The sequence below is a fragment of the Rhinolophus sinicus genome, linkage group LG02 (genome assembly GCF_036562045.2).
Source record: "Rhinolophus sinicus isolate RSC01 linkage group LG02, ASM3656204v1, whole genome shotgun sequence".
Classification (NCBI taxonomy): domain Eukaryota; kingdom Metazoa; phylum Chordata; class Mammalia; order Chiroptera; family Rhinolophidae; genus Rhinolophus; species Rhinolophus sinicus.
In genome coordinates, this window is record NC_133752.1 from 194718999 (window position 1) to 194734598 (window position 15600).

The following is a 15600-nucleotide window of genomic DNA, read 5'->3' on the forward strand; positions in this document are numbered from 1 at the left end:
CCATCCCCTCCGAGACCAACACACACCTTCACCTCTCACTTCCTGCCTCTTTCTTTAACCGTAAAGCACTCCTCCCTCAGCAGAGGCTGGTCTCCTTCCCAGAGGCCGAGGGGTTCCTTGTGCCAGCTGCAGGCGTGCTCAAGCCCTGCGCTGGCACCCACCCTCCTCCTGGTGTGGGCTGATGCCCCTCCCCTGCTCACCACTCTCTCCTCCCCCAAATCTCCGTGCTGCACTGAGTACCTAGCAGTCCCATCCTGGGGTGCAGAACCCAACACATGGGAGCGGTACTTTGAGACTGCCCTTCCAGACAGCTACTTTCTCAGGCACCTCTGTGCTCCCAGCTCAGGGATCCCCTAAGAGATGCCCAAGGCTTTGTTCAACCATCAGGTGCATAAAACAACTAGAGGGGAAAAGCAGAGGACTGGGGCTAGAGGTTGGCTGTCACCGAACAGCTATGTGACTGTAGACACACCTGATTACAAGTCTCAGTTTCATTAACTGTGAAATGGGGAAACATTATCAACCTCACGTCTGCTGGGAGGACGATAAGAGTGATTGTGTGACAAGAGCTCTGTGGAGCATGAAGTGCCCCACCAACGTCTGGTGACACTCGGGACCTCAACCTTCTACGCAGCTGAGAAGCTCAGCAAGGCTCAAAGGTTGGCTCAAAGACAGTCAGGTGTCTAAAGCCTTACTGAGCAGTAGGGGTGGGGCGCCAGGCTAGGCTCCGGAAGGAAGCCATGGAAAGGAGAAAGGCAGGGCCCTACCTTTCTGATGCCTTTAACGAGTTTCAAGGGGGCCCTCCCTCAGTGAAGATCATGGGCTGTGGCTGTGAGGGTGACGTCACAGCTGAGGGGCCCTGCATTGCTGCCACTCCCCAGGGCATCAAGCAGGGACATTTGTCTTGACACCTGAGGAAGGAGGGCAGGCCCTGGCACAAGCAGGGCAGGAGTGGGGACGCATTGTCATGCTCCAAGGGAGCCAGGCCCTGGCTCTCTTCCTGAGGTTTCCCCCACCAGACCTCCCATTCACCTCCCAAGCTCCCATGTGCCCAGCAGGCCACAGGGGAGCAGCAGGGAACCCCACCCGCTGACAGGATTTCTGGATTCCAATCTCGGCACTTCTATAGCCTCTAATTAGACCCGAGGGAGAAGGAAGGCAAAAGTCAGTGCACAACCTGTCACTGCCAACCCAGAAACCAGCCCCCCAGCCAGCTTCTCTCACTTAATTCTCACAAACATGAACTCAGTGTAATCCTGGATTCACACCGGTTTTTAGAACTTAGCTCTGTGATTTCAAATAATAGTCACTGTTCACTGAGTGCTTACTTGGCACTGTGTGAGGCATTAACACAATTTATTATGAAACCATCAGCATACAAGCAATCATAGGGGGGTAACACCAAGTTAGACACTTCACCTGTCATTTCATTCGGTCCCCACAGCACAAGGTACAACACAAGGCCTTCACTTTCACCTAGGGAAAACGGAGGCTCCAAGAGGCAAGAGCCAGGTTCTCCAAGGAGGGCAAAGCCGGGCTGGTCGTGGAGTCAGACTGAGCTCAAGTGCCCCTCCCCCACCACACTCCTAATTCTTCTGAGTCAGTTCCTTGGCAAAATCAACGCGGTACAGGAAACCAGTGCTTTTCCAACCGTTTTCAGCCACAGACCCTTTGTTTAAATGAAGTCTTAAGTGGAGATGGAATGCGTCAGATGGATAAAGGCACAGGGCTCCGCAGTGGGAGTGGGCATGCGAGTGGGCGGATCCCACCGCCGCTGGCCGGAGCTCGGAGGAGTCTGGTTCCCACAGGGAGGCCACCGCTGACCCAGGGCCTGCCCAGCCCTGACGTGGTCTTCAGCGACGGTGAATGGTCCCCATGGCCGTGGGCGGGCAGCCTGGCGGCTTCACACGTCCTCCAGGAAGGGGTTCTCTGAGCTTCGCATCAGCGACAGCAGGTTCAGGGCCGACACGCCCGGCACGTGGCCAGCGCACATCTGCAGCATGCGCACCAGGCGCTGCGCCATGGTGGCTCGGAAGCCTTCCACCTGCAGAGGAAGAGCGGAGAGCAGCGGTGAGGCAGCAAGCCGGCGGCAGCCCTGCTCCCCTTCCTGAGACACTGCACAGGCTGCCTGAGGGGAGCTGGGGGCCGGGCTGTGGGGACCACAGTGCACCACGGCCCTTCACGGCCATGCCCTCGTCCGCAGCACACCTCACCAAGCAGCTTCCAACCACCTCAGCCTATGGAGTCCTTCAAACACCCTCCAGGGACACCAGAAACGACCCCTGCTTCAGCGGAAACAGGCTCAGCAACAGGGCTGGCCAGGTTAGGTAAACTGTCTGCAGTCACACAGCTAGTGACCACAGAGCTGGGATCTGAACCAGGACTAGTCCCAACCAACGCCCAGGAGGCAGAGGGATCTGAGAAGGACCCTCAGGGACGGAAAGAGGGGTGGACAGAGAGTGGCTCTCGCTGGGGACAGGGAGATGCCATCAACAAAGAGCTCCTTTATCAGGGCTTTTGAAGGACCACTGGGCCTGAGGAGCTGTGGGGCAGGGAAGGGACAAGAAGATTGTTCCAGGGCCCGACGCCAGCTAGTGCCAAGCAAGTAAGAGACGCTCCAGAAATGTTTCCTGAAGGACAAACAGTGACGCCCAGATGTCCCCTGGCCTCAGGAGCACCTCCTCCTTCCCGTTCCCTCTCTAACTGGGAAAGGCAGGGGTGGGGGTGGCACCACTGTCCACCCACCCGCCCAAACTAGAGACTGGGGCATCCTCAAGTCCTCCTGCCCTCACTCCCACCATTTGTCACTTGTCATCTCCTCTGTTCTAAACCCAGGTCTCCGTCCTCATCGCACCGGCCTCATTCTCACCAAGATTCTCATCTCAGCAGAATCTGATGCAGCCCCTCCCTCCTTCCTTGAAATGCTTTTTCTCCCTGGCTCCTAGGACCCCACACTCGACCACCTTTTCCTCCACCTCACAGGCTGCTCCCTCCTCTTTGTCCAACATCTAAATGCTGGAAGACCCAGCACCTTTGCATCTCTTCTCCCCACACTCTCTAGGGACGTCACCCAGTTTTGTGGCACTAAAACCATTTAAATCCCAAAATACATCTGCAGACCTTTCCTCTGAATGTCAGACACATCAGTTTCCTACTCAATGTCTGTGTAGACACCTAATAGATGGCTTCATCTTAGCATGTCCCAAACAGAGTCCCTGGGAGTCCCTCAAACCTGCTCCTCCTGCGGTCGTCCCCGTCTCAGCCAAAGCCCGGAAACTCCAGCGTCCTTGGCGCCTTACGCTCATGCCTCACATCCAGGCCATCAGCACATTCTATTGGCGTCACCTTCGAAACAGCCAGTACCGCCAAGTCTAGGCCATTGTGAACTCTTGCAGAAATAGCCCCTGGACACATCTCCCTATTTCTGCCTTTGCTTCCCTTCAGTCTACTCTCCTGCAACACCTGGAGGGATCCATTAAAAACCCGAGTCAGGCCACATCCCTCCCTGGCCCCACATCCTGCAGTGGCTCCAGTTTTACTCAGAGTAAAAGCCACTGCCTTTACGATGACCCACAGGCCCTACTGATGCGGCCTCACTGTCACTCTGACTCATCTCCCACTATTCTGCCCCGTTAGCTCTGCTCTGGCCACCCAGGTCGCCCTGTGGGATCTCGAACACACCAGACAAGTTCCCAACATGGGCCTTTGCACGCATTGCTTCTCCTGCCCAGTGTGCTTTTCCACCAGGAGCCCCAGGGCTTCCTTCTTACCGCCTTTAAGTCTTTACAAAAGGTCACACGTTTTTAATGAACTCCGTCCCCCGTCACTGTGTAAATCTTACTGTTTTACCATTTACCAACATGTCACGCCCCATTTGCTAACACATTACACACTCTTCGTCTGTTTCTTCCTAGAATAGAGCTGGTTTTTATTTTTTTACTGGTTTGTTCTGTGCTGCATCTCTAGGGCCTAGAACAGCGCTTGGCACACTGTGGATACGTAGACATACGTGTTGAATAAATCCTCCGAAATCTGCCTCTATGCTGCTGGTCTCACTCAGGCTCCCCAGCTGCCTTCTGCCTCTGGCCAGGCCTCCCCTAAGCCACACGTCACACTCCAGAGACGTGGCCCCCAACCTAAGCTGGCCCACATCGCGACTGCCTGGCACCTACAGGACGGAATGACTTGGTTCCACTGCCAGGCTCCCCAAGCTCTGGAAATCTTTCTGCTGTGTATGTACATGTCATTCTATGTCACCAGATTCTGGGAGGGCAGGGCCGACGTCTGACTCTTTTGTGTTCTCAGGGACCAGCACAGGGCCCTGTCAACAGAGCTAGGAAATAATTTCACTGGGCGAATCCCACACCTCGCCGAGTGGGTTTCTTTACGTGTACAATGGGCAATAATTCCTGCCATGCAAAGGCCTCAAAATAGGGAGAGGCTTAAACTCATATGTGTGGAAGAGTGTGCCCTGAAGAGGACAACATGGGTATGACAAGTGATATCTCTCCAAACACTGCGTGCTTTATCTGAAGGATGCCAGGTCTATGTTTTCAGCAGGCCTGCTGCTGGCTGGAAACAGACAAGCCATCACCACCTTTTCTTGACAGTTCTTAGGCTCCAGAGTAACCCAGGACCTGGTAGGCCCTGCCACCTACTGGCCACAAAGAGAACAGCACCACAGCGGGCTCTACGGCCACCCACATGCCGCTGAACTGTGGAGCAAAAGTTGATTCCCCTTTAGAGGTAAGAAGACTAAGGGTGCGTTGAGGGGTATGTACGTGCGACTTGTTTCAAGCCACAGTCAGCAGGCTACAATGGGTATAACAACGTGCTGGCTCTACGTCTCACTTACGAGCTGTGTCACTGTAAGTGAGTCGCCCCTTCTGTGAGTCTTGGGTTTCTCAGAGGTTTGTTGTGAGGAAGGCCTGGCAGTGCCAGGTACTTTGGGCGTGCCCCGGGCCTCTGACCTGTGAGATCAGAGTGCTGGTCTAGTCAGGGGTTCTAAAAATAAGTCATGCAATATGAAAAACACATCTGGGAGAGAGCAGTATGAGCGCCTGTATGGAGGCGTGGAATAACGGGATCTGGGCCGGTCTAGTGACTATGGAAATGGTGGGCTAAGGACACCCGCCCAATCCTCACGTGACCTGGCAACACCTGCCACTTCTACTGGCAACAGATTCTGCTAATACTAATGACACCTCTTGCCTAGAGTCATAATGCTAAATTTCACTTAGAAGTTAGTAACAAAAAAAAGCAGTAATTTTTTTTCTTGTCCAAGTTCACAGGTCCCCTGAATTCTAGTCTCCAGCCCCCAACTAAGAACCTCTGGTTGGATGGTAGTGAGGGACCACCTGCTGACTCAGTTCTCTCTGCATTACATCGCTTTTCCGTTGGGAACAGGTGCAAGACCCAGAACACAGCAGAGACACAAATCTTCAAAATGAACCTCCAAACCAAAAAACAGACCCTAAAACCAACTGGGCAGGCCTGGTGCCTGGGTGGGGCAGCCCGGGCCCTGGGAGCCCTCGGTAGACCTGCCAGAGGGAACAGCATCAACTCCTGTCGAGGACCCATGAGCAAAAAACTGTGAGTATTACAGGCTGTCATTTCATACTGTAGGACAGGCTGAAGAGCAAAACTTATCAGCAAAACAGAAATCTGTCTGGGACGCCCCACAATTAGGGTTCACTTTGAGAGAAACACCAACAGAAGCCAGTCAGGGCAGCACCAACACTGTAAGTATCCACCCCACACCCACCCACCCATGCCTGTTCCTGCTGCCCACTGGACGCCCTGCACAAGGCCTACAAACAGGGAGGTGAGGAGACGCTGGGCATTCTGACTGCCGGGACCCGCGGACGCACCGGTTAATGAGACAGAAGGGATGCCTGGCCTCACAGCACTTCCCCAGTAGGAGAGCGAGATGTTAACAAACCCACCAATACAAGACTTAGTTACGAGTAGAGAGAAAACAAAACAAGAAGCGAGCCAACAAGTGCTAGTACCTGGCACGTAAGAGGCACTCCAGACAAATGCGTGTCATCACCCCACTTCACATTTGTGCACCCATGGCTTAGGGTGACCCACCCAAGTCAGCCAGTGAGTGGAAAAGCTAGGATTCACACCAGGCCCCCCTCACTCGGTACTCGGTGAGCCTCCAAGAAGCATTCCCAACACGACAGTCAGCCTGTGTGCTGACTGTCCTTCCCCCGCACATGCGTGGCCGGTGTCCTCACCTCCAGGTCACAGAAGAACAGGGGGCTCCGGTAGGTGTAGGCCAGCCTCAGCACGGTGTTCCGGTGAATGCTGCAGTGATTGTCCTGCCCAGCTGCAAAGAAGCCACCGTGAGTGCTGCGGGCTGTGACCTCCACCTTCGTGGCTGCCGTCTATGGAGCACTGGGCAAAGTGCCTCACTTTACCTCCCTGGGCGTCAGTTTGTGACTAGTCAGTGGGGTGACAACCCCACTCTTATCTTCTTTTCAGGGCAGTCAAGATCATCACATGAGAAAATGAGGTTGGAAGGGCTTTGAGAGTGCTCTATGAAAACAGGAGTTTCGGAATCTATCAAATGAGGAGCATTACAGCCCCGACCCCACTGAGTTACTATGCAGGCTCAGGACTCAAAATAGAAATGAGCTGGCATTCATTTATTCGCCAGTGCTTATGGAGAATAGTCTGTGCCAGGCCCGCCCCAAAAGGAGCTCGCAGTTCAGCTTGGGGACAGAAAGGTCAGATACACCATCGGTGTAGGTGAAGGGTGTGTGTGTGGGGGGTCTCTGACAGAGGCCCATGGGATGGGAACCCCGAAGGCCCAAAATGCACGGCTGGTCAGGAAGGCTTCTCCCAGGACACAGACAAGAGGGGTCAGCTAGACCCAGAAGAGGAAGAAAGTATTCGGGAAGCCATATGGCTCAGGAATATGACTATGTAGGTATGAATCTCAGCTCTACCACTTTTTAGCTATGGCGACTTGGACAAGTTACTTAATCTCATGATCAGTTTTCTCAGCCATAGAACTGAGATAACTGCCAAGCTGCAAACCATGCTGTGCCTTTATAGGAGTTTGGATTTTCTCCCAAATCTGCAGGGAACCACCAGGCAACTGTAAGCCATGGTCTCAGCAGAAGGACCTGCTCAGCTGCACTGTCAGAAAGGCCAATAGTACATCAGACACCAGTGAGTCCGTATTCTTTCCATCACCCAGGCTGCCTCAGCAAGGAGCCTACCTCAGCACCCCGCCACAGCTGCCCACGGTCGGGGGTGGCCAGTGGCAGGCCAGGGGTGCACTTACCGCCTGTGGCGAGGAAGCCCACCTTTCCCAGGAAGAAGGTGGCATCCACATGGTGCAACGACTCCTCCACGTTCTGAAGGCTGGGGGGTCAGGCCAGGGCATGAAAACAAACCAGAGGACACACCTCACAACAGAGAAGACAGAGCCTTCCCCCAACCCCATTCCGGAGGCCAGAGATGGAGGAGGTGACAGGAAACTGCCCTAGAGGAATACTTTGGCCTTTCATTGTTCTAAAACTACTTTTAACTACAAAGTGACTCAAGCCTATAAAATAATCAAAAAGTAAACATGGGTGTTTAAGTCAAAAATAAGCCCCCCTCTCCATCACCACCCTTCAGTCTCGACTCCCCAGAGGTAACTGCTCCCCACAGTGTAGGGTGTCATTCCTCTAGGTTTTTTTCACATGCAAATAGACAGTGATAGCATCTAGTTGGGTTTAGTTGGGCTTCATGCATCTGTTAGTCTTTGACTGAGCACAGCACCACTCTGCTTCCCTCCCAGAGACACATTTCCATGGTCTCCTGTTCTGCACCATTTCAAAGATGCTGCATGAACATTCGCTTACACATCTCCTTCCACATCCAAATGTTTCTGTGGGAAAGCAGAATGGCTGGTTCATAGTATATCTTTTTAAAATGTACATGAGTATTGCCAAGTCGCTTTCCAATAGGTTACAGTATTTAAACAAGGGCACCTTGACCTTCTGGGCCAAGGCTTTCATTCACTGGTGTCCATGGAGTGAGTGATGAAGGAATCTGTTGTCTCCTGGCCAAAAAAGCCATCTTGCTCAGGTGGCCCAAGCCAAGGTTTCAACCTGAACGAACAAGGTCAGCAACAACGACAGCCCCACCCCCAAGTGTGGCTGTAGAGCAGGATCTCGAAGACCAGCCACTGTCCCTTACGGGGAACAGAGAGGCCTCACCCAGAGAGCAACATCTGCTGAGCTGGGACCCTCTCGCAACCATGGCAGATCTCAGCCCTCGCTTAGCCCCGCCACGGGCCTACGTCACTGCTGACTAGTTCCAACCGATCAGGTGGTGAGTCTGGACTTAATTCCGATGCTACACGTGTCTGGTGTCTTTGTGCCCCTGGGTTCCCAGGTGTTTCTACCACAGACTTCTCTTAACCCCCCCCCCCCAATGACCAGGTGTCTGCGCTGCTTTCTGTGCTGGACCCTGTCCCCTGCCTAACCTCAGTCAGCTGCCAGGAGGGAGAGGGCAGACTTTCCTTCTGTGCTGTAGTCCTGTCGGCAGGGTTGCCAGCAGCACAGGGAGGCCAGGCCGGGCCACAAGCACCGCCAGCACTCATGTCGCCACTGCCATGGCCCCACACTGGACTGGGCTCCTGACCTTGCACAGGTCTTAACAGTCCTGTGAACACACTACTCCCGTTACATTAACTCTTCACCTGGAACATTCTGCTCACCCCCATCTTTACCTGGCTAACTCCGTCTCATCTTTCAGGTGTCTATTCAGGTGTCACCTCTACCAGAAAATATACCCTGACCTAAGTCCCAAGAGTCAGAGGTCTTGTTTGGGTTCTCACAGCCCAATACTTCCTTCTTTGTTTGATAGGCTCGCCTCCTCCCCCAATGGACTAGGACCACGTTGAGGGCAGGGGTCTGTTTCATTCATCTCTGTGCCTGCTGTCAGGGATACAGAGTAGGCCTCAGAGAGCACTAGCTAAATGACAGATGACACTGCTGGGATTCATCAGTGTCCTTTAAACACCTTGCACTGGCCACTGACTCTCCTCACCCTTCACGATAACCCCAGGCAGCCTCTGTCTCCTCTCCTTCCCATAAGTGAGGGCGCCGTCCCCGCACACCTCTAAGCCAGGTCTACCTGATCCCAACAGCCTTAGGAGTTTGGAATCCCTGTGGATTCTGCCTCTCACCTGTATTTGCTGTGAAGGTTGACCACGAACACAATCAGGTCAATTCGAGGGCGATTCACATTGGAGGGCAGAGGAAGAGACTGTGCCAAGTGGCTGAAAAACAAGAAATCGCAGGTATACATACCCACATCCCAGTGACCATTCACATGCGATATTTCATAGGGGAGGAGGCTGTCCATGGAGCCTTACCTAGTCACCTGGCACCCTGTGGGCAAGACTCCTCAGGTGAGCATAGGGGCAGGGCAGAGCTGGTCCTACCCACATTACTCCTATCTGGCTCCCTCTGCCAGAAAGGAGCTCTGTTTAGTAACCTGCCTTGGCAAGAGGGAGTTTTGGATAGAAGAGGGCATGGGGCTAGCCAGCTACACTGCATTCTGGGAGGGAGACCAGGCTCAAAAGGTGGGTGTTGGACTGTGACGTTTAGGGGTTAAGACTGAACTCCTTTGGATTCCAGTGGGCTTGAATCCTAGTTCTGCCAGTTACCAGCTATGTGACCTTGGACAAGTCACCTTCATCATTATCATCTGGACTTGGTTTCCGGTTGTCAAATGCCCACCTGAAGGTTTTTCTTGAACCCTCTCCTTCTGCCCATTTCCACTTATTCCTATTACCCATCTCCCGCCACCCTCACCCCCCCAAGCTTATAATTCAGGAAATAACATAAAGTATAAAAATCACAGAAGTTAAAACACACACACACGCACTCCTAAAAGTCCAGTTACCTAGAAATTACTAGATTGTTGGTTATTGTGTTTGGTGTTCTGTGGCCTAAGAGCCTAGCAAGATGCTTAGAGCGCAGACGGACCTATGAGCAATCTTTATTTAGAGGAAAAAGATTATGTTCCCTCATCAGAGATTCTTTCAAGTGCTATAACAGAGTTTAACTTACTTAGTAAGAGGCATTTCCAGTTCCCATGGAAGAAATACCCTTTAAATTTGGATCGTTCTCCTTCAACATGGACCCCTGGAGCTTATTTTTCTATCAGGGCGCAGGACACCCACATACATTAAGTCACGTGACTCCATCAGCAGCTGTTTCTACTCTTCAACAGTAGAAAAAGGAAAACACACTATACTTCCTTCGTCAGTTTTTCTCCAAATTTGGGGTTATTTGAACATCTATTCTGTGCCAGGCACTGTTCAAGGCCTAGGAGAATTCACCAGTGAACAAAAGTCAAAGTCCCTGCCCTCAAGGGGCTGACCTTGGGGTCTACTGGAAACAAACGAACAGGTGAACAAGGAAATTTCTTACGGTGACGAGTGCTAGAGTGAGAGAACAGGTGTGCAACAGCGTGGAGGATACCTTGGCGGGTGCTACCAGACGCCGCCGACAGAGTCGGAGAGGCCAGATCACGCGTTAAGGATGGTTTAAGGGGTTGACCCACCTGCCCCACCTGCGCCCGCTGCTCGAGGCAGCTCCTCAGCTCTCCCTCACGCCCAGGCCAGAACGCAGACCGCAGCCGACCGATCGGACACCCCCAGCGTCAGCTACTTACACTTTCAGCATGGAGGCGCAGTCCTCCTTGAGCATCGAATCGGCCAGCTGCTGCAGGAGAGCATCGTCCGTGCCCACAAGCTGCCCAGAGAGAGAAGGCAGCCGATTGATTCCTGGGCACCGCAGTCCCTCTGGATGGCCCGGGGATCCGGGCACAGACCAAAGGCGGCCACGACTCTGATTCTGGCTCCAGCGCGCAGGGCGTCATTTACCGAAAGAGAACTCCGCCAGGCACAGGTTGAGGGCCTGAGGTCTGCAACCGCTCCAGTCCTGTCCGCACAGCACTTACTACCTCCCAGACCCTCCCTCGGACAGCCTGGCCATTCTGGAAGGACCAACTCTGCGACCGCAGAAAACCAAGTCCCCGCCGGGCACCGAGCTCACCAAGCCGCACCCCACCCGGAGCGCGGACTCCCCGCGCCAGAAATCAATCAGAAACCAGGAAAGATCCGGCCGTGCACCTATTGGTGGCAACGTCCTTCAGCTTTAGAGGAGGCTACTCCGATTGGTTCAAATGTGGCTCTCCCGCCCACCACACCCCTGCAGGAACAGTGCGCGCCCACACTCCCGGGAGCGCAGAGAACCTGTGGGCCGAGGGACAGCCAAGGAGGAAAGGCCGGCGGAGGGAGCAGGGCTGTGGATGCCTACCAAGATGGTGGCCGCGTTCAGGCCAGGCAGCTGGTCCTGCGGCCGCAACACCGACATCCCAGTTGCAGGCCCAACCGCCACTTTGGCGGGGCGCGCTTTGCTTTCAAAGCACCCTGCGGCCCATCCCTAGGGCGGCCCGAGGGGCACGTGACCTTCTCTGGGCGGGGTTTCCTGGAGGGCGGGTCCCTCTTAAAGGAACCGCTACCTCCTTTTCTGGAGGCGCGTTACAGCTCTGGCATCAGACGCTTAAGGTGCTGCCTGTGGGATAGGCCTTTTATTTCACGCCTCGGAAGAAGAAGGTATTCAGTGATTCATTCGTTCATTTTCGTTCATTCATGCTCATTCACTGAACTCTTGAGTCCTTCTGAACCTGCCCCTCCCACGTCTTCCCCATCTCAGTTGACTCCATCTTTGCAGCTGCTAAGAACAAAACCTGGGGGTTATTCTTGGCTCCTCTTCTTCACAACTAACATCCAATCCTTAAACAAGCCTGTGGGTGCTAATCTTAAAATGCAGCCAGAAGCTGACCACTTCTCACTGCCTCCATTACCACCACCAGGACAAGCCACGGCCATCTGCCAGCCGGACTATTGTAACAGCATTCCCACTGGCTCCCTGTGGGTACAGAGTCCCAGAGAGCAGTTTCCAGGCTCTCGGCCTCACGCGGACAGGCGGACAGGCGCTGGCTCAGGTGGTAGATGGCCGTCAGCTGTAACCAGTTAGCCAATTAGCTACTAATATAACTGTTCTGGCAGGGTTGGTTGGTTGTTTGGTTGGCAGTCAGAGAAGCAAGCGAAGGGCAGATATCGTTGGCTCCTACTTCCTGTGTCTTGCCTAACGGCCAGCGAGACTGAGGTTCAGGAAGACCACTTGTTGGGGTACTGGCAGATGTTTTCTTTTGTGTCTCCAACCCAGCCACCAGCGAGACTATAGTGATATGACTCCCCTATCCATGGCTCCGTGGGTGTTCCTTTTTGGCCTCACTTATAGCCTGCATTCTTATGTGGGGAGTGGGAGCTGAGTCTCTGCATGACACTCCCTGTTTCCACCCTGGTCCCCGGAGCTACCTGCTATTCTCCACACAGCAATCCGAGTCATCCTTTTAAAACAGAAATCAGAGCAGGCCACTTCTCTGATCAAAACTCACCAGTAGTTCCCATCCCAGAGTACATTGCAAGCACTTGATGTGGCTTTTGAGGCTCTGTGAGTTCTGGCCCCTGACAATCTCCTGATCTCGTCTTCTGCTCTTCTCCCTCTAACACCCTCTCTAGCTACACGGGCCATTAGGCTGTTCCTCCAATATTCCAAGTATCCTCCAACCTCAGGACCTTTGCCCCTGTGATTCCCTCTGGCTGAAATGCTCTTCCCCTAAACAGTCACATGGCTTGTTTCCTCACTTATGCACGTTTCTGCTCCAATGTCACCTTATCAGAGGGGCCTTTCTTAACGACTTATCTAAAATAGCAAGCCCCCCTCACTATCTCCCATTTTCTGTGCTATTTTCTCAATAGCACTAATCTGCACTTCACATATCAAGAACTGTGCAGCCCCTGAGGTTTTATCATACTAATAAGCAGTACAGTTTATTAGTGTTTAATAATAGTCTGTTACTGTTTTACAGAGGCCGGCAGAAGACATGAAGCTCCTCAGTAGGAGACAAAGGCCATTATTACTCATGGTAAAAGCTATAACCAGGGTTTCATGTTTGTTTGTGTCAGTTCCCCATGTCCTCCAATCCCCGCAAAAGACCCATCATGGATGCCCATAGACCTCGTGGATGGCATTATAGGATTAGAGATTCACTGCTTTTATATATAGTGAGTGGTAGGCCTGTTCTGTATCCAGGAGGAGATGTTACCTCACCCCTCAAGGTTGTTGGCTGCAAACACAGCCCTGAGAAATGGCCTGGGTAAAGAGCTTTCAGGATCTTGCTTTCTTGGCATACGCAGGGACGCTCAGGGCCTGTAGAAGAGGCCCTGAGTTATATAATTACTTGCTCATTGTCTCTCCAACTAGAGCATAAGATACATGCGAGCAGAGATTGTGTCAGTTCATATACACAGCACTTTAAAAAGTGACTGGTACATGATAGTTGATCAATAAATATTTGTTGAATGAATGGATTGGTTTACTTTTATTCATTCATTCTCAGCAGTGATTTATTCATTATTTCCTAGGGCAAACCCAATACCTTACCCTGAGAACATGGGCAAATCAGACGTTATTGATCAACTCAGTGTGATGGGGGAATCAGACCATGGTCACACAGTGTGCTCATTGCTGTGACATCTGGGAGAGCAGAGGCAAACTCCCTGTTTAACCTAAATTCTTCTCACTCCACATGAATCCAATTATATCTTGCTTAGAAACAGCTGGAAGTAACTGGCTTCATGGACCCCCTGCCCCAGCACAAGTGGGGCTTTGATTCCTCATGGCAAGGGGTGTGGAGGGGACTCCCCGAAAGTTAAGTAGTAATGAGTACTATGAAAATAAAGTAAGACAGGCGAGGGGATACACAGAAACAGGTAGGACGAAGCTACCTTAGGTCAGGGGAGGCCTCGGTAAGAAGGTGATGTTTGAGCAGATGCCTAAATTCAGTGAGAGAGGAGTCAATTAAGTATATTGAAGAAGAAGCTTCAGGCAGGAGCAGCACGTGCTAAGAAACCCCCGGGGGAGCATTCCTGACACTTCTGAGCAAGGAGGCCAGTAGCTGAAGCAGATGGAGTGGGGAGAAGATGAGGCTGGAGAGGTGATTGCGGGCCAGGGGACTGAGGCCCTTAAAGAGTCATGGAAAGACTGCATCCTAGTCAGCACTTTCCAGAAGGGACTGAGCTAAGAGCCATTCATTAATATGTGCTGAGTGCCTGCCTTGGGCCAGGCCTGGTGCTGGGCACTAGTGACCCGGGTCCCGGAGATGTCATCCCTGCCCAGGGAGTTATCAGTGCTATGCCCTTACACCACTGGGCAGACAGCAACCAAAGGCAGCACAGTGGGTAAGAGCCACCCGGAGCAGTGGGAACCCAGAGGAAGGTGCATGAAGGATCCCTCCCTGCAACACTGCGCTGGGGAGGTGACTGTCGGCTGAGATGTCAGGATGAGTTGGTGCTTCTCACGTTGGCAGTGCAATAGAAAATAGTTGTGTGTAGGATCCAGGAAATGTAGGGGTTGGCAGGAAGACCTGACCCAGGCCTGGAGGTTTTGTGTCAAGAACACCCTGAGCTGGCAGGGCCATCAGAGACCCTCTGGGCCAGTGGTTTTCAAGTGGACTTCTGTGGAGCCCTGGGGGGATGCTTCAGGGGCACGGTGAGGGGCAGGGGGAAGCTGTGTGGGTGGGGTCCAGAAACCCTACCCCACCATTTAATGGAAGCTGCTCTGGCTTTCTCTCTGTACATACTGATTTTCCTCTAAGTTTTTATGTGAATAAAGAATCAGGAGGCGAAAACAATATCTAAAGGCCACTGATGACATTTTTTACAGATTTATTAAAGTATAATTGACATATAAGAAGCTACACATATTTCAAGTACACAGTTTGCTAAGTTATGACATATATGTGCACATAGAAAGCCACCACCACAGTCAAGATAATGGACAAATCCATTAGGCGCAGCACTTTGGCAGCTCTGCTCATTATACTCCAACACTGGAAACAACCAAAATTTCCTTCAGTGGTGAAGAGATAAACAGGTTGCAGTACTGAACCAGTGACTGGTGAAACCACTGTGCAGAGCGACAGAAGCCAGACACAAGAGTGCATATTGTGTGATTCCATTGATATGAAATACAAATGCAGGCAAAACTAATCTATGGTGATAGAAATCAGATCAGTGGGTGCCTTTGGGAAGGGGGCATTGACTGGCAAGGGCTTCAGGGAACTGTCTGGGGTAATGGAAGTACCCCAGACATTGACGGCTGGTGATTGCACAAGTGTATACACAGGTAAAAATTCGTCACTTAAGGTTTGTATTTTGATGTCCCTTATATCTCAGTAAGAATCCCTCTGTGAACTCAAACTCACTCCCCTCGTCCCACATATGCTGGAAAGGACCCACCACCCTTGCAGGGGCCCAGAGCTGGCAGGGTGTCCATGGGGTGGCGAACCCAGGGTCCTGAAGTCATCTCACCCACAGTCTTTCCCACCTGCCCATCCTCAGGTTTCTGGGAACGAACGCCCCAGGGAGGGGGTTCCCCGAAGTGTCTTCCCCATCCCATGGGCCTCTGGGGCTGCTCTCTCCTCCTGAGACAAAAACCACTGCTGTGTATG

At 52.6% G+C, this 15600-nt stretch overlaps 1 protein-coding gene across 1 annotated transcript; it reads right to left on the reverse strand.

The window, feature by feature from the left end:
- Positions 1 to 1339: 1339 nt before the first annotated feature.
- Positions 1340 to 11486, reverse strand: CENPM (centromere protein M). The gene is made up of 6 exons (XM_019734432.2): positions 11337 to 11486; positions 10690 to 10769; positions 9194 to 9286; positions 7298 to 7377; positions 6243 to 6334; positions 1340 to 2044 (listed from the first exon to the last, which is right to left on the reverse strand). Exons 1-6 carry the CDS (start codon positions 11391 to 11393, stop codon positions 1904 to 1906), a joined length of 543 nt encoding a protein of 180 aa, XP_019589991.2. The 5' UTR covers positions 11394 to 11486; the 3' UTR covers positions 1340 to 1903.
- Between the last annotated feature and the right edge of the window lie 4114 nt (positions 11487 to 15600).